Here is a 17,712-nt window from a genome sequence, read left to right on the forward strand (position 1 = left end):
ACTTTTCTCCGTGGCAATCGCCCCCTGCAAGGAGGGTAGGTTAGATCATGCCCTTTCCTGCAAATCTGACTTTTCACAAATCGAGGGTGGTGTTGTAGACGCACCTCTCATTTATGCCAAAGGTTGCGTTGGAATTCCACCTCCACGAGCCTTTGGTGTTGCCGGTGTTCTCCATTCTTTCCGAAACCTGTCGCTGGCTGAAAGGACTTTGCACTTGCTGGACGTTGCTCATGCTCTGAGGTGCTATGTGGCACGCGCAAAGTTTTCGGAAGATGTCTCAACTGTTTGTGAACTTTGGTCCTGTGAACCGCATGGCTTCCATCTCGCGGTCGCTCTCCGGCTGCATCATGCCCTGTCATCAGGTGGTAAACCGACCGCTGCCTGGCATTCAGGGCCCATTCCACCAGCGCGATCACTGCGACAACATTCCTGTCTGGTGGGCCCCTGCTAGACATGTGCAGGACTGCTACGTGGAGATCTACACACCTATACGCGCACCCCCCCATAACCCCCCCCTTCCCCCTACTGCATAGACAAAGAGCCCAGAGAGGAGTCTAGGGTCGTCCAAGCAGTGCTACGCAACCGGTTAGCTTGAAGGCGAGCCTGTTCCCGAGAGTAATTGCTTCTGTTGAGCCTTGCCACCTACCGTGGTTGTGTTGTACTGCTATGTATTCTTTATACTCCTACGTTTCGTCCCCTTTCCGCCATACTCGTGGGACATTCCGTCCTTCGGGATAGGATAGGAGCACTTATGTTAAAACAGTCCTTCTGTTTTTACGTGGGTTACTGCACGCGCTGTAACCCAGCCCTCCTGAGCTCCGCATCGCCCTTCAGTGCTTTTCTCTGCGCGGTCGGACACTTGCGGGAAGTTTTTTTGTTCCCGTTGTCCTTATCTCCTGCTCCAGTTCTGTGGTCGCTTAGTCCTTAATCTATGCCAGAGCTTCTGGGATTTATGTCCTGTTCTTCATGTGAACTTCGCTTTGCTAGGGCGGGTCCCCATTATCTCTGCTTGGAGTGTCTCTGGCTGGACCGCCAGTGGGATTTGTGCTTCTACACGATTCCCTTTCCCTCCGGGCATTCCAGCGCCGTCTTCTTTGGTGGGAGGACATCTTTGGTGGGAGGACGTCTTTCAGTGTATTCCTCACCTTCAGCTTTTCATCGATGAAAAGAGACGTCCAGTACGTTCCTTACTTTTTAGGGCACCCCGGCTGGAGGACCCTTTCCTGGGGTCTTCTCGGTCCAGGGGGTGGGGGGCAGTGGCTTAAGCAGCTCTACCACCAGGCTTTTCCCTGAGGTGCCTTGCAGGACTAATAGGCGTACCAGAGTTTTCTCTGAGGGTTCCCACGTCAGACCTGCGAAGACTGGACCACGTTCTGAGGTTCACCGGTCAGGTGCTAAACTTCAGTCTAGTTACACAAACCGTGACGAAACCAGAGATACCTCTTTTGAGGCCAAGGTCTGTACAGACAAAACCGAGGGACCTGCTCCGAAGGTCTTGTCTGTAAGGGTGATTCCTCAGCATTTCCACAATCGGGGTTGCAATAATACCGGTTCTGTCGAGGGGGGCTAAGAGGGTGGTAATAAACCGTAACTCCTGTTACCGGCTCTACCGAGGTTCCTCCTCCTGGAGGCTAATTTTGGGGCCACCTCCAAGATGTCCAGTAAACCTCAGAGACCCCCCAGTACCGGCTATGCAGAGGAACCTTGTGTCAAGGCTGAGGTGTTACTGAAGTCCCCTAACCAGCCCGAGGAGGCGGTTGCCTCATTTGCACGTGACGCAGTTCTCTTCAGGCTGCGACAAAATGGCGGCCCAACCCTCGTGGTCCACGGCAGCCATTTTTGAATCTTCCCTTACACCTGTGTTCTCAACAGCAGGTGCTGGGAATATTAATTTTGGGGCTGAGCTGCCTTTATCACCTCAAGTGAATGGTAAAAATCAGTTCCCCCCCGTTATGACTGGCGTGCTCGGATGCCACTGTCTCGCTTCTGCCTACTTCTGCTCCACCGGTCTGTGTACCCGATTGGTCGTGGGCCTTCTTGGCAACCATTCTCATTGCGTTCGTGGGGGTATGCCCCTTATGAGAGGCCTCTGCCTACCCCAGTGTGTAAGCCTTCATCAGAGGATACATTTTTCGGGAAATATCAGAGGCTCATACATTCTGACCCTATGAAGGAGTATTTAAAGGGTCTTTTCAAGGAAATCTACAGTGAACCTCTGGCTCCACCTTCCACCTCAGCAGCTCTTGCGGTGGTACCACCTTTTCTATTGGTCCGCCTCCCATAGAGAAGACACCGGTAGAACGCGATAGCACTTTAAAACCTGCGGCTGCCAAGCCATCTGCTCCCGATACGCTGGATGACCCTCAAGCAGATCAGGACAGCAATGAGCAGCCCCGCTCTGTCAGAGCATTCCATGACCAGGTTCTGGATATGACGGCCCTCCTCGACGTTCCATTACCTGAGGCCCCTGCTCCGCAGGAAGGGATACTTTCGAGAGTGATCACCTTGTCACCACAAGAGCGTACCGGTCTCCTCCAGAAGGACAATTTGGCTGAGGCCCGTAAGGTCTGGGATAAGCCCCACACCGGGCTGCATATCAATAAAAGCATAGACGCCCGTTACAGGCTTCACACCTCCGAGGAGATAGCCTTGGCATCTTGTCTGCTCCCTTCCTGGACGGTGGTAGGTGCAGCCATGCTTCAATCGAAGCTGGCCTCTATGGCTGTAGCTCAGATTCTCTCCAAGGAAGACAAGATTCTGGACTTGATGGGCAAGAAAGTCTTTGCAAACTCGGCACTGCAACTTCGCCAAGCAAATACTGAACTGATCCTAGTTGCAGCTAATATGAAGCTGTGGAAGGAGTTGGCTGATTTCCAGGAGTGTATTCCTGTGGATAGGCTAGAAGACTTCAAAGCTGGTTTGTCGGACGCCAGGGTGTTGGTAGAAGGGCTCCTGGAAGCTGCGGCACACCATGTGGATACCTCACATTGAAGCCTGATGGTGGGAATTGACCCCTTCCGCAAGGCGTGGCTCCATGCGACTACGTTTTCGAAGGAGTTGCAAGATAAAGTTCTGGACCTTCCCTTCGATGGCTAGGAATTGTTCCATTCCTCTACGGATGACTAACTTATAAAGACCAAGGTAAGCACCCAAACCGCCAAATCTTTCAGTCCTGGCAAAGGTACCAGCTAAGGCCCCTTATACAGAGGTCAGGGTCTGTCTTGATCCTTTTCTGGCTTCAGGGGGTTCCAGGACCGCTGGGCACGCAGAACGGAACCGCCGGTTGGCAGCACCTGTCCACGTGGTCTGTTTTTCTCTCGGCCATCAGCCTCCTCTCCAGGGGCAGGTAGTCTCCCTGCTGACAAGTCTGCCAAATGAGGTTTTTTGTCTGTTGCACAAGACGCCCCAGAGGGTTTTGCCCATCGCTCGGGTGGGCGTTCGCTTGCCCCTCCCCCCACCCCACTCTTCAACCCTCCTTTCAAACAGATCGGGACCTCCTCAGAGCCGAGGTTCAGAAGCTTCTAGACCTCAGGGCGGTGGAACCTGCTCCCCTCGGAACAAGTGGAGGGCTTCTGTGCTCGTCTGTTCAGTACCCAACCAGCCTGGCCTGCACACCATCCTCTACCTTTCCCAGTTCAACCCTTCTCTTCCCCAAGAGCGATTCAAGATGGTCGCAGCTTGCCAAACTGTCCTCTTCGGAAGGGCAACTGGCTCAATGTAGTTGACCTCAGGACGTGTATATGCACATCCTGATATGAAGGCCCCATCTAAATTATATGCGGTTCTCCCTTAGTGGGGAGCACTTCCAGTTCAGTGTGCTCCCTTTTGGTCTCAGCTCGGTGCTGCATGTCTTTACAAAGATGTCGGTCATCGCAGCTTTCCTTCGGCTACAGGGTGTTTATTTATATCCTTATTTGGATGACTGGCTCCTACGCAGTACTTGTCGACTGACTGCTTGGAGTAATCTCCAGTCTCTCCTCCAGCTACTGTTCAATCTTGGGCTGTTGGTGAACTGGCAGAAATCTTCCATGACAGTCTCCCAAAATCTAACCTTCCTGGGTTTCCGTTGGAACACGATCGATCAATCCAGGGTTTATTTTGACAGCGGTCAGGATTGCGGATCTATTCGCCATGTGTCAGCTCTTCATCCAGTCAGAGCACATGACTGCTTTGTGTTTCCAGAGGCTTCTGGGCCTCATGGCCTCGTGTGTACTAGCATTTCCTCTTGCGCATCTCAAAATGATATGTACGCAGCTGGCTCTTCGGATCTCTTGGTGTCAGGCTTCGGACTCGGATCCCAAGATGATCCCAGTTCCATCCTGCATGACTGACCGATGGTGGTCTTCGACCAACAATCTTACAGTGGAGGCCTCCTTTCAGGAGCCCCGCCCAAAAGTGACTATTACGACGGACTCCTCCCTTCTGGGGTGGAGCGTGACTCTGTATCATCTTCAGATTTTCGATCTATGGATGCTGCAGGACGGGCAGTGTCATATAAATTATTTGGAACTCTTGGCTGTTTTTCTGGCGCTGAACACTTTCCAACCATCCATCACGAACCGGGTGGTCCGCGTCTGCACAAACTACTTTCTTTTGGTATCCCCCTGCTTGTTGATATGTCGCCACCTCTTGTAGACCTTGCCATTCAGATTTGGGAATGGGCCATCCAGCACAGCATTTGGCTACTGGCGGTACACATTTCAGGGCAATTCAATGTGACGGCAGACTCGCTCAGCCGACACAGCGTCCAGCTACGAGTGGGAACTGAACATGGAGGTCGTCTCCACCATCTTTCGCCAATGGGCACTCCAGAAGTCGACCTTATTGCAACTGTTACAAACAGGAAACTTCCTCTTTATGCATCCAGGAACCGTCTTGGGGCCTCCTCTCTAGGGGATGCTCTCGAGATTCCGTGGCACAACTTGAAGGAATTTGCCTTCGCGCCTCTTCCTCTGATTCATCGGTCACTCTGCAAGCTCAGGACTACCTCGAATTGCACTCTACTGTTCTTCGCTCCTTGGTGGCAAGCCAGATTCTAGTTTTCGGGAACTTCCGCAACTGTCGATTTGTCCTCCGATCAGACTGCCGTTGATTGCCAACCTGCTTCACCAGTGTGATCAGCAGATGTGGCACCCCTCACCAGAATCACTCAGCTTGGCGGCCTGGTGCCTGAATTCAACTCCTTGGCGCAGTTTAACCTGTCTGAAGACAATATGCGCATTATCCAAGCGGCCAGGAAGCCTTCTGTGAGGTCTCGTTATAGGAGCAAGTGCCTCTGCTTTTGTCACTGGTGTTAAGCTAAGCCACTGGTCCCCAGACATGCTATGATTGACACTGTCCTTACGTTCATTTCCCATCTGGCTGCTTCGGGCATTCTGATCTTGTAGGACTTGCTTGTCGGCCTTGCTTGTCGGCTGTTGCCGCCTACCTGTCCACTGACACCTGTTACTTTTCTTTGACGAACCAGTCTTAAAAAGGCATTTTGCAGGTTTATTACATCTTTTTCCGCCTGTACACAATCCTCATCCAAAGTGGGATTTAAATGTGGTCCTGACCACATTATGCCATAAACCATTTGAACCCATGGCTATGACAGATCTAAAGTACCTTTCCTGGAAGGTTGCTTTTTTGATTGCAGTGACCTTGGCAAGGCGAGTAAGCGAGCTTCAAGCTTTGTCCATGGAACATCCGTTCCTTACCTTCCATGAGGATAAGGTTGTTCTCTGCACTCACCCTTCTTTCCTCCCTAAAGTAGTGACTGATTTTCATTTGAATCAATCTATCTCGTTACCTATCTTTACATGTCAGATGAGCCCTGAAGTTCTATCTGGAAAGAACTGAACTCGGGGGCTCCTCAACTCTTACGTTCAGAGACCCGAAAGGGAAACCTGCTTCAAAGGCTATCTCCCGATGGATTGCCTCCTGTATGTCAGAAGCGTATACCATTCAGGGCCTTCAACCTCAAAGGCATTCATGCCCATTTTGTGGCAAAGCGGCTGCTCTTGCCTTCCAAAAGTATGTTCCTTGGGAGACAAATTGCTATGGCAACTACGTGGGCTTCCCCCATCAGCTTTTTGCAAGCTTTACTGCTGGGACCTGAGCTCCAGGGGCGATCCTCAATTCGGTCAAGCTGTTCTTAAAAACCCTCTTCGGTAAGGAGGTTCCATCCACCTGTATTACCTGTGGGAAATTCCAAAGCACTCCTCACAAGTATGGAGGAAAGGGGACGGGACGTAGGAGTATAACCAAGTTACTCACCTTAGTGACAACCTTACTACTAGTCCATGGTGCCCTTTCCTCCATACGCCAGCCGTGCCCTCCAATAAGTATCCTATATTGTTGCTCAATGGTAGCAGAACTGGCGATAGGAAAGGACTGAATGGCGATGCACGGACCTCAAGTGGGCGGTTTTATGGCCTTGTGTGGTACCCTGCATAAAAAGAGGACAACATTTTTTTACATATGCTTTTTAACAAAAGTGCTCTGGTCCCGTCCCCAAGGACGGAATGTCCCACAAATATGGAGGAAGGGGGACTATGGACTAGGTGTAAGGTAGTCACTATGGTAAGTAACCTTGTTATTCATGAGCATGTGAATTCATGCCAGACCCCATACTGGAGAAGGAACAAGTTACTTGCCTGTATCTGTTCTCCAGCATGGCTCTGGCCTGCATTCATATGCGAATTCTCCCTACTTCCACTCTGCGGCTCTTGCCACTTTTTGTGCTTACCAAATCTGAAGATAGCTGCCAGAGGAGGGGCTTGGCGAGAGTGTAGTAATTGGCTGGGGGCAGTATGAACCAGAGTACAGTGATTGGTTTAGAGAAGAAATATAGTGTGAAAGTGAAACTGTTTTCTTTTGCTGAGGATTCTCGGCCTGACTGAATATTCATGCGCATGTGAATCCATGCCAGAGAACAATAGCTACAAGTAAGTTACTTGTTACTTACTCCTGGTAATCTTCATTTGACAATGTTCCTCCCAGATATTCATTGCCCCTTCCAGCTTACCCCTCCATTTCCATGCATTACACCTTTTTGTTTTTTGAGTGCCTGGTCTTTCACTTTGCAAACGTTGGGCATTTGCAAACGGAGGGCACAAAAACCAGGGAACTAAAGTAACGGGCGCAGTGCATGCTATAAATAGAATGTCGGTCCGCTTCTAGAGGGGACGGAAGCCTTCCAGGTACATCGAATTAGCACCCTCAACCGCAAAAAAATTGCAAAGCTAACGAGACTGAAAGGAGTTACAGGATGAGGAATACGTGCGAGGAACATCCAGTCGAAGAAACATTACCAGCGGTAATGAATTTGTTTGCTTGTTTTTCCACTTTATTTTTATTGAAAGTTTTCAACAAGAGATAAACAGGTTCCCCCAAAGACATTAAACCAAGGACAACAGATTCCACTCGACAGCTACCCCCCCTCCCCCCACCCTCTCTCTCCCCCCCCTATCCCCCACACCCCCCCAGCTTAATTCAATGGAGATAATTCTAGACCAGACACCTAGATAACCAAGCATATAAATCGAACTGATATTTAGGTGCCGAAACGAGTGTCACTGGCAAGTAACTCAGTGTTTTCTGTTGCCAGTAATTGGAGGCTGTAGCCTGCATGTGACCTTAATAAATGGACATGGTCTTTACATGCTCTTTTGAGCTTATTTTGTTTCAGGTTTTTTTTTGTTGAAAATGTTTTTGGTGAAAGGGGATACTTTCACAATTGTCTAGTCTGTTTTTGGAAGCGTCCTGTTCAGTGGTGGTTTTTCACTTGAGGTTAGCCTGTTTTATTCTTATTTGTAATACTCAATCTAGAGCTGTGGTTGTGGGAAATGTATTTTCTATATTTTCCATAGAATGGAACTGACAACCTAAAAGGAGCTGTGCATTGAATGGTACAGTGCCTTAATTTCTTAAGCATTGTTTTTAAAGCATTATGCTTTGTGAGCCAAAGCATTATGCTTTGTGAGCCAAAGCATATTTGGTATTTTTATATAGCACCCTGTATATCATTGGTATGACCTCAAATCGCTTGTCCGTTAAACGCCCTTGGGGACCGCAGTAGAGAGGAGGGTAGAATAGTGCTTGGGTGCACTCAGTATGTGTGCAGCCGGTGCAATTTACGGGATGGTGGCAGCATCCTAACACTAGGTGTGGAGATAGTGAGAGATTAGTCGAATGTGTGCAGTCAGGTGGTTGGTCTCCATTGGCAGAATTACATTTGAAGGTGGATAGTTAACTTTATCTTTTTTCCTTCTCCCAGGAAAGGAGACTACCACCGGTATCTTGCAGAATTTGCCACATCAAATGATAGGAAAGAAGCTGCAGAGAATAGCCTGGTGGCTTATAAGGCTGCAAGTGACATTGCAATGACTGAACTTCCACCAACGCACCCCATCCGTCTTGGCTTGGCGCTGAACTTCTCTGTATTCTATTATGAAATTCTCAACTCTCCGGACCGTGCCTGCAGGTAACTAATTTTAATTTGCAAGCTAGACTCCATTGCAATATTTGGTGGACCACTGGACTGGTTCCTGCATTACTAAAGATTTCTATGGTAATTTTTGTTGATGCCTGTATTTGTCATTTCTGCCAGCAGTGCACTTAAGCTGTAATTAATACATTTTGCACACATCCAAAGTATACATAGCCATACTCCCAAAATGACACTCTGCCCATGACTGTCCTCAAGCACCAAGGCATTTAAAAGTTAATTTGTAGTCCAGGAGCTTTGTAATGGCTGTCAATTTAGGGATGGGCAAGCTCTCCCTAAAACAGGTGTTCCTCAAGTACAGACTTTTCACTAGAGATCGGTACCCCTAATGTTAAAGGATATTTGCACCGCACACTATCCTCTGGCGGGTCTGGAAAAAAAAGGAAAGGGGGTGTGAGTTAGTGGTAATAAGCTGGAAAAGTGCAAGAGAGCAGTTGTGTGCTGTTGGCGGCCTCAGCCCGGTGGGTCAGTTGGATGCGCTTCGGGTGTTTTACAGTCAATCCTCGTGTGCTGTTGTGAGAGTCTGCGGTTTTTGTTGTCGCATTGTAGTGAAGTTTGTGTGGATTGTTGTGCTGTAGGCTTGTGGTTGTTTGGTTAGTTTGAGTGGTGTATGCAGAGGGGTGAAATTGTTAGTGGGTTGGTTAATTGGCATTGCTGTTTGGAACTGAGGTGCTAAACTTCTGCATTCTCTCCACGAGGGGTGCAGGAACATCTCTGCGTTTGTCCTGGGCCGTTCGATGGTTCCTTTTTACACATGGCATTAACTTGCATTCATAACCTCACCCAAGTTCAGCCTCGGACACCTGTCTGTATGCGGGGCAGGCAGGTGTTTGTGGGCCCCTTGGATCTGGCCCAGAGAGCATTCCCAATTCAGTCGGTGTGAGGTATAGACTAGCCAAGGCTACTCCCTCCATATGTGGTGGGTGGTTGGCGTTCCTCCTATTTAGTTTATGCAGGCTATTGTAGAAATGTGGCACAAGCCAACGCTTGCAATAACGTCCCGGGGTGGCATCTGCCTTCATTCACAACTCCATATGGGCCATGCCCATGCCAATGTCCATAGCTAAGTTTAAGTGTGGCAAGTGCTAACATTCACACAACTCTGTACAGGTATGATACCTGGTAGCAATTATCAGGCGTGTGAGGTTCCTGGCTGGGGTTGGATAGGGATGCTGATTTCTGTCCTCATGGCTGTTGCTTGTCTTATTCGACTTGGCATTGTCTCTCTTATGTGAGTTTCTCTGGGTGTCGGCGTCATCCTTTTTTGTGTTTCGCGTTCGATTGTTTCAGTTTGAATCTGTGGTATTCAAGAGCCAGGTTTTTAATAATTTTCTGAATTGTAGGTAGTCTTTGGTGTTTATTTCTTTCGGGGTGTTCCAGGTTTTCGCGGCTAAGTGGGAGAAGTAGGAGCCCCTTAGTTTTTCCCTAAGGTATGGTATTTGTTCCAGGCGGATTTCGTTGCTTGATCTGAGGAGTCTCATTGGTTTGTATTTTCTTTTGTAGGAATTCAGCTTCTTGTCCGCCGATAGCCTGGTGTGTTATGCACATTGTTTTGAAGGTGATGCGATGTTGACTGGGAGCCAGTGCAGTGTTTTTAGGGCTGGAGTGATGTGGTCTCTGGAGAGTTTGAGGAGCAGTTTGGCTGCTGTATTTTGGATCCTTGTAGTGTCTTTAGGAGGTATTCTGGTATTCTGAGAGAGAGGCTATTTGCATAGTCGATTCTTGCCATGAGAGCGACGATTGTGAGTTTTGTGGGTGAAGGAGAGGAAAGGTAGGATTCCTCTTGCAGTGTGGAGGAACCATTTCTTGATGGCATTTATTTGTGGTTCTAAGGTTAGGGTGTTGTCCATCAGGACGCCCAGATTTTTTACTAGCTTAGGTGTTGGTGCAGTTCCCATTTCAGTTAGACATGGCATGTAGGTGGTGTTCTCTTGGTTTTTGGATATAATCATGTCTGTCTTTTATGGGTTAAATGTTCAAGTTGTTGCCATTCATCCAGTTGAAAGCTTCTTTTAGACACTCTTAGGGTTGAGTGATTGGTTGGAGTGTCTGCGATTTTGTAGATGAGTTGAGTTATCTGTGTAGTTGTAGCATGTAATGTATTTCCTGAAGATTCTGATTACTGGAGTCTGGTAGATGTTCAAGTACTGTGGTGATGGTGAGGACCCTTGTGGTAATCCAGTCGTTAACTCGTGGGGTGGATTTGAAGGGTTTTATCCATATGGTTTCTGTTTGGTCAGCTAGGAATGATATAATCCAAAGTAGTGCCATGTCCGTTATGCCTATGTTTTCTAGTCTTTTGGTTAGGGTGTCGTGGTTGGCTGTGGATAGGTCGAGCAGAATCGGGTTTAAGGTGGTTTGGGCGTCTGCGTTGGTTTTTAGGTCATCCCAGATGGATCGTAGTGCTGTTTCTATTAATCTTTCGGGTCTGAAACAGACTTGTGCTTGTTCTAACAGGTGGTGTTTTTCTACGTGTTCTTGGGTTCATTTGTATATGTAAGTTTCAAGGTGTTTTCCTGGGTAGGGAATGTTTGAGATCGGCTTGTCGTTGGAGAGGTCTTCTACCTCCCCACTTGTGGTGTTTAAAAGTGGTTTGATATGTTGATTTGAAGGCTCTTGGTACAGTTCCTGTTGATAGCGAGAGATTTGGGAGGTTTCTGTAATAGTCTGACAGCTTTCCTTGTGCGAAGATTGCTTTGTAGATGTCAAGGGGACAGGGATCCATGGGTGATCCTGCTTTCTTGCTGTGTTTTACCAACAAGACTAATGCCTCTCCTGATATTTCAGGTAAGTTTTGGAGTTTGTGCTGTGGCTCTGTGTTGGGTCCGGTTGGTTGAATGTTGTGGTTGGTAGGTCTGTTTTGTATGATATGTTGATTTTGTTCTTGAAGTGGTCTGCCAGGTCGTTGCAAAGTTTAGGTGGGGTATTGTTGCAGCCTGGCGGGTTTCTCATTTCTTTAATGATGTTGAACATTTATTTTTGTGTTGGTGGCATTGGTGATTCTGTAATCATAATGCCTTCTATTTGCCATTTTAGTATTTCCTTCTTGTATGCGCAGATTTGTTTCTGGTATTTTTTTTTTTTTTTTTGTCTGCGTTGTATTCTTTCCTCCGTTTCAGTTCCATCTTGTTTTTTTTTTCCTCATGCTGCTTAGTAGTTGGGTGAGCCATTTTGCCATTGCTTTTCTTTTTGTTTTGTTGTTGGGGTGAATTATTTTTCCAGGGCGATCTTAACAATTGCATCAGCAATCCATTTGTGTAGTAGCTCTGCTTACCCGTCTAGGTCAGCCAGCTCTAGTTCTGTAGTTGAAGGTTTGGTCATCTCTATTTCGAATAGGTTGCTTGTTCTGATGCTTTTCCAGTTTCTTTTTGTGGTGGTCTTGAGTTTGGGGAGGTTGGGTGCAGACTAGAGTTGGTAGTCTGATCACAAATGGGGTGATGAGATGGTTACTCCACAGTATTTGTATCGGTGGTGCCGTGGCGAAAGTTTTTCCTTGGCGAAGATTGCGTCGAGGGTGTGTCCTGCAGAGTGTGTTGCCCCTCTTACCAGCTGTTTTAGTTTCATGGTTGTAATTTGTCCCATCAGTGAGTTTTGGGAGTTGGCCTGATTTTCTTCAAACCAGATGTTGCAGTCCCCCCGGATGATTAGATGTTGGTGCTTGTTGGTGCTTGTTGGTGCTTGTTAGTGCTTGTTGGTGCTTGTTGGTGATGGCTTCTATGAAGTTGGCGACGAATGTTGCATCATAAGTTAGTGGTCTGTCCACCAGGATTAATGTGGTGTTGGTTTTTGGGTTTGCTGATGGGTGTATGACCATGGTTTCACAGTTGAGAGGTTTCTCTGTTTTTATTTTCGGGTGTCCTTTGAGTGTTATTGCAAGGCCTCCTCCTTTTATTTTTTCTGTTTATTTGAAGGCATTTGAAGTTGGTTGGGAGGAAGTTTTGGAGTGTGAGTTTGTAGTTGTCCAGCCATGTTTCTGTGATGAATAGGACGTCGGTGTCATAATCGAGTAGGTCAAAGATCTGAGTGTTTTGACATGGATCTTGCATTTATTAGATTGCAGTGGAGTTTAGTGGTGTGGTTTGGGCTTTATTGTTGGAGTCGTCTTCTGATCGGTGTTGAGGTTTCCTTTCTGGTCGGTCTCTAGTTCAAGTGTTGGTACAGTTGTCTGTCATCAAAGTTCTTGTTTCTGTCTTGGGTTTTACTTTTAATCAGGTGGTTCTTACAAGAATTGTGGGTGTCGAGTGGAAGTTCCTCTTGTTTTGGTGAGTACAGTGTAATTGCGTCTTATGTTTTTGTTCTTTCTAGTGTTGTCATTCTTCTGCGTGGTTGTGTTTGGTTATCTGCTGTTTCTAGCGTTGGGTTGGTTTGTCCTGGTGATCGGTTGCTTGCGAGGTATGTTAAGTAGAGGAATTTGTCTCTTCTCTCAGTGTTTGTTCAGTTTTCGTTCCTGTCTGTGGGAGTGTGTTCTGCTGTCGTCTTTGTTGCTGTTCCAGTGTTTCTTCTTTCTTTTTTGTCCCTTGGTATAGGTCGTTTGCGCTGCATTTTAAGCTTGAGGGTTGTTTTGGTCTATATTTTTTGATGGCGAGTTGATATTTGTTTTTTTCTCCCCTCTTGGCCTGGCTGTCTGGTGTAGTTTTGGGTGTAGAGAATTGTCCGCTAAAAGTTTTGAGTTCTGTCTGCAGTTGGTGGTGTCAGCTGGTGTTGCCGACTTGTTCAGTTACTGTCTTGAGTGAGGTATTTGGGTTTATATGGTTGAGTGTTATTGGTGGTTGTCCTTAATGTCTGTCTTCTTGGACGAGGTTCCCTACGGTGAGGTAGCTATGTGGGGTTAAGAAGGATTGCTACTAACTACAGAATTGTCCTAAGGTGCGTAACTAAGAAACCCTCATCTTCTGAGGGTTGAGCCCCTAATCAAAATATCATTCCACAGTAATCAGTCATTTTTGTCTCGCTCTATAGTAATGCTCTCTAAGTGTGAGTTGGTCAGTCACATATGAGCAACCTGTATTGCAGGACAGAGGCCTACAGTCTCCAATGCAGTTTGAACTAGGGCACTGTTAAATTGAGCGTGCCGTATAGTAGGAGGGAGGCTTATGCCTGACAGATCAAATGGGTCTGGTGTTGAACACAGCTATGTTAGAGATATAGGTGACCTGCTAAACAGTTAGACTTTAGACACGGCTGATAGGAAGATTACAATCTTCAACACAGTAAGATCCTTAAGCCTTACCCCCCTTCTGATGCACAGGTCGATCGGTTCTCAGCAATGGTGGCCCGTTACATCAACAGTCCGTCTGTGCCCCAGTTCGTGTGGTTGCTGCTTTGTTGGCAGGATGCCAGATTGATGACCCGTCTGCTCTGCAGCCCAGTCAGTGGTAACAATTTAGTCCTGTGGGTTTTCACTGCAGTATCAAGCGCTTGACAGTGTGCTTGGGTCTAGATACTGGTGGTGCTTTAGTTGTGTGGGCTGCTTAGATTTCCAGTTGGTTTCTTTTTTCCGCTGCCTTTGGGAAGTGTAGTTTCCTAGTGGAAAAAGACAGCAAGCATTGTCCAATCTAGGTATTTGGCAAGATCAGGTGGTACTTGTATCATGCATGCACAAACAGAAGAATCAGGGCTGGAGCAGTTTTCAAATGCCAATTAACTCCACACCCTGCCTCAATCAACCATTACCCTCACATTGTGTTCCAAGCAAGTACTGCAGGGTTCGGAATTGAGGGGAGCTGGGAGTTACTTAGATCCTGCCTCTAGCATTGTAGAGCCTAGGTAGCTTGAAACAGCTACCAGGAGATACTTTTGGCTCCTAGGGCCAACTGTGATTTTAAATATATAAATGTGACCTTAACTTGGGAGTATTTGAGAATGTTAACAAAGACTAATTGGAACACATCTAATATAAACTTATAGACCATGGTGTATACCAAATGAACCAAGTTAAAAGGGCATCTATGGTAGCTACTGGTTCTCCAGCATTCTGGCATGGATTCACAGCTCATGAATATTCCCAGTCAGGCTGGGAATCCTCAGTAAAAGAAAAAACAGCTTCACCTTTACACTTTCTCCTATAAACCAATCAATGAGCGCTGGGTCATACTGCTGTCTCCCTGAGCCCCTCCTCTGGCAGCCTTCCTCAGATTTTTACTGCATGTTCAAGTGTTGGGAGTCCTTGTGTTTCGCTCAGCGTTCTGTGTTTATGCTTTTTGGTTAGGAAAACATTAATTTTATTCAATTGAGCCCATGTACTCCATTGTTTCTTCCGACTAACAGGGATCTATTTTTCAGCATCTTCCTTCGCCCCTCAAGGGTGGATTTGTCGAATGTTTCTTCTTGGAAGTTTCCAGAAGGCAATCATGCCTACTCTGCGCCGAATCATGTCGCAGGAGAAGGATGGGGCTTCCCTCTTCAAGCTTTGCATCAGCTGCGGTTTACAGTATGTTTTCATGGACGAAAAGCATTGCCAGTGCCTTGGTCTTCACCCGTCGCACAAGGAAGAAGATTGTGAGATCTGTAGTGGCTTTACCAAGTGCACTATAAAGGATTGGCACGTCGGACTGGCTGCGTGGCTCAAATGCAAGGCCCCTGCTCCGTGTGGGTCACAGGGGAATGCCTCCTCCAGATCCAGCCAGCCAGAGTGGGCTTCTAAGTGCGTTGAGGGCGCTCCATCCATGGGGGTCTTAGACAAGGCTAAGTACTAAGTCTGGTTCCGTTGGAGTCACCGTGCAAGCGGGTCCCATGCAGCCAGGGCGCGTTAATCTCCAGCCATCACTCTAGTCATTCATCGAAGAGGAAGTCTGCTACCCCGGGGAAGCTACGGGAGAAACCGGAGAAGGCCAAGCAACAGGAAAAGGTTGCCGACCTGCCTGTGAAGGCCCAGCTGATACAGGCGATTGTTTACATCTATTGAGCTGGCAACTGCCGCCCTTTCTAAGGCAAAAGGGGCTGACCCAGTCCAGACTACCCCTACAGCGGCCAGGGTGGTGGTTCCACCCAGACGGGAGGCTTCAGCCACGCCAGTGCAAAAGACCCTGGAAAAGAGGGTGCAGTCTCTGAATCTGAAGCCGACCCCTCGGACCCAAAGGAGGGGTAGAACCCATCTCTGCAGATGTTTGAGACGACAACATCGAAGGTACTCGCCGGAGGCCCAGCAACTCTACTCCCCAGGCACCTCCCAGTGATCCACATGCCGGCGGCGCTGCCACCCATTCCACTAGCAACAACACTGTTGATGCTGGTTCCACCACCGCCAAAGAGGAGGCACCCTATGCCTCTGCTCCAACCGCCGATATCCTTTCGCCCCACCACCCTTTCCCAGGATATGGGGACGGACTCAGTGACGACTGACACAGATGAGCCTCTCTCCGCCGCCAAGGGCCCCCCTGAACAAAGTGGGCTCCTTCCAGTCAATGATCGCCCGCACTTCGGATCTCTTTCAGCTCATATTGCGGAGAAAAATAACAAGGAGGGCTTCCTGCATTAACAAAAAAGAGGTGGAAGAGGAAGACCATTTTAGCGGTGCCCTCGAAAAACCTCGGGCTCCAGCGACAAGGGGCCGACTTAAACAAATAACAGGTCCCGAAGTCTGCACTCAAGTGTGCGGTCACAGCCATCACCGGACTCGGGTGTTCTTGGCTGCTGTGAGGAAGAAGTTGTACAACCCGTCTTCAGCCTCTGTTCCCCGAACTGCAAGGGGAAGAAGTTTGATGCCATGGGTATGAAGGTCATGTACAACGGTTAACACAGCCAACGCTCTGGCTACCCTGGTCAGGTACGACCAGGAGCTTTGGTAAAAGATGGCTCTGATCTTGGCTTTCCTCCCAGAGGAGAAGTGGAGAGATGGCGATTCTTCAGGAAGGCGAGGTGGCATCGGACCACGCCATTACCGTGACACTGGACATTGTGTTCACAGGGTTCTGCTGGGCAACGGGGTTTACCTGTGTCGTGGCTGGCTGAGGCCACCAACTTTAGGCAGGAGGTCCAGATGAGGGTCTTGGACGAGAAAATCTTCGCACAGGCTGTTGATGAATCTCTTCAGGTCATCAAGACTGACACGGAGATGGCCTGTGCCCTTGGTATGCTGCAATATCACAGTCAGTCCTTTTGTTCCTCAGGAGGGCAGTTGGGCAGGTCTTCGAAGAATTTCAGCTGAGGATCGTAGTGTTCTTGCCAACCCTCCCATTCCACAACCCAGGAAGCCTACAGGGGTAGTTCCAAGGCCTTCGGAGGTGGCCGTCGTCAAGGCTCCCAGGGTGATGCGCTGGCTTGCAAGCAGGAGTGAACCGGCCAAGATGTTGGGGCTGGACCCTGGTGGAGGCCGGCTGGCGAACTTTGTCAGCGTTTGGGGAAAACCTCTCCACTGATGGGTGCTGGACACCCTTGCCCACACTTTTTAAAGTGTCTGCGAATACCACAGAACAAAACATCCCTCAGTTGCTGCTCGAGGTTCGGGCCAATGGAGCTGGTTCCAAAGTGACTAAGGGGCTTGAGTTTACTCAAGATGCTTTCTAGTAAGAAAGACGACCTGGGGCTGGAGGCCCATTCTTGATCTATGACGACTCGCGTACATCCAATCCCAGAAATTCAGGATGGTCGGGCTGCAGCACATGCTGGGCCAGCTGGAGGAGGGAGACTTGGTTGTTGAATTTAGTGGACGCTTAGTTCCTCGTCCACATTTATGAAAAAAGATCACAAGTTACTACGCTTTGCGGTGCAAGCAAAGCACTACCAGTTCAAGGCTCTCGTCTTCGGACTGAAGTCGGCACCCAGAGTCTTTAAGAAGTGCCTAGCTCCAGTGGCGGCCCATCTGCTGCTACAGGGAATTCACATGTACCCATACCTCGACGACTGGCTCATCCAAGCCAAGTAGAGGGACATCACCGGCGATCACACAGAGAACTATGCAAAGTCCTGCTCTGTCGCAGGACGCGCTGTTCCTGTGATCCAGGTTCAACACAGTATTGTGCCTGCCAGTTCCCTTGGGGGGGGGGGGGGGGGGGGAAGGATGGGATTCATTTTGGGCAAGGTGCAACGGCTGTTTGGAGGGGGGGGGAACCAGATCCCTGGCGCTCTCCAGAATCGCAGGAAATGTGGCACTGGGCCGTTGCCCAGGGGATGTTTCTCATTCCTTTTCACCTGGCAGGAGTAAAAAAGGTTGCAGGCACCTGGGCTCTCGCCACGAGTGGGAGCTTTGGCAGGATGAAGTGGACAAGCTCTTCCTCGAGTGG

General features: G+C 48.5%; 1 protein-coding gene across 2 annotated transcripts in view; it reads left to right on the forward strand.

Annotated features, from left to right (window-relative positions):
- The window catches only part of LOC138488459 (14-3-3 protein epsilon), a 322,040-nt gene that overhangs the window by 208,383 nt on the left and 95,945 nt on the right, over positions 1-17,712 (forward strand). For both annotated transcript variants that reach the window (XM_069615433.1, XM_069615434.1), the window contains exon 4: positions 8,261-8,467. In XM_069615433.1, coding sequence (XP_069471534.1) covers positions 8,261-8,467 — 207 coding nt within the window. The remainder of the gene's footprint in view (positions 1-8,260; positions 8,468-17,712) is intronic.

Source organism: Ambystoma mexicanum, chromosome 9 (assembly GCF_040938575.1).
Source record: "Ambystoma mexicanum isolate Mex_15411 chromosome 9, UKY_AmexF1_1, whole genome shotgun sequence".
Classification (NCBI taxonomy): domain Eukaryota; kingdom Metazoa; phylum Chordata; class Amphibia; order Caudata; family Ambystomatidae; genus Ambystoma; species Ambystoma mexicanum.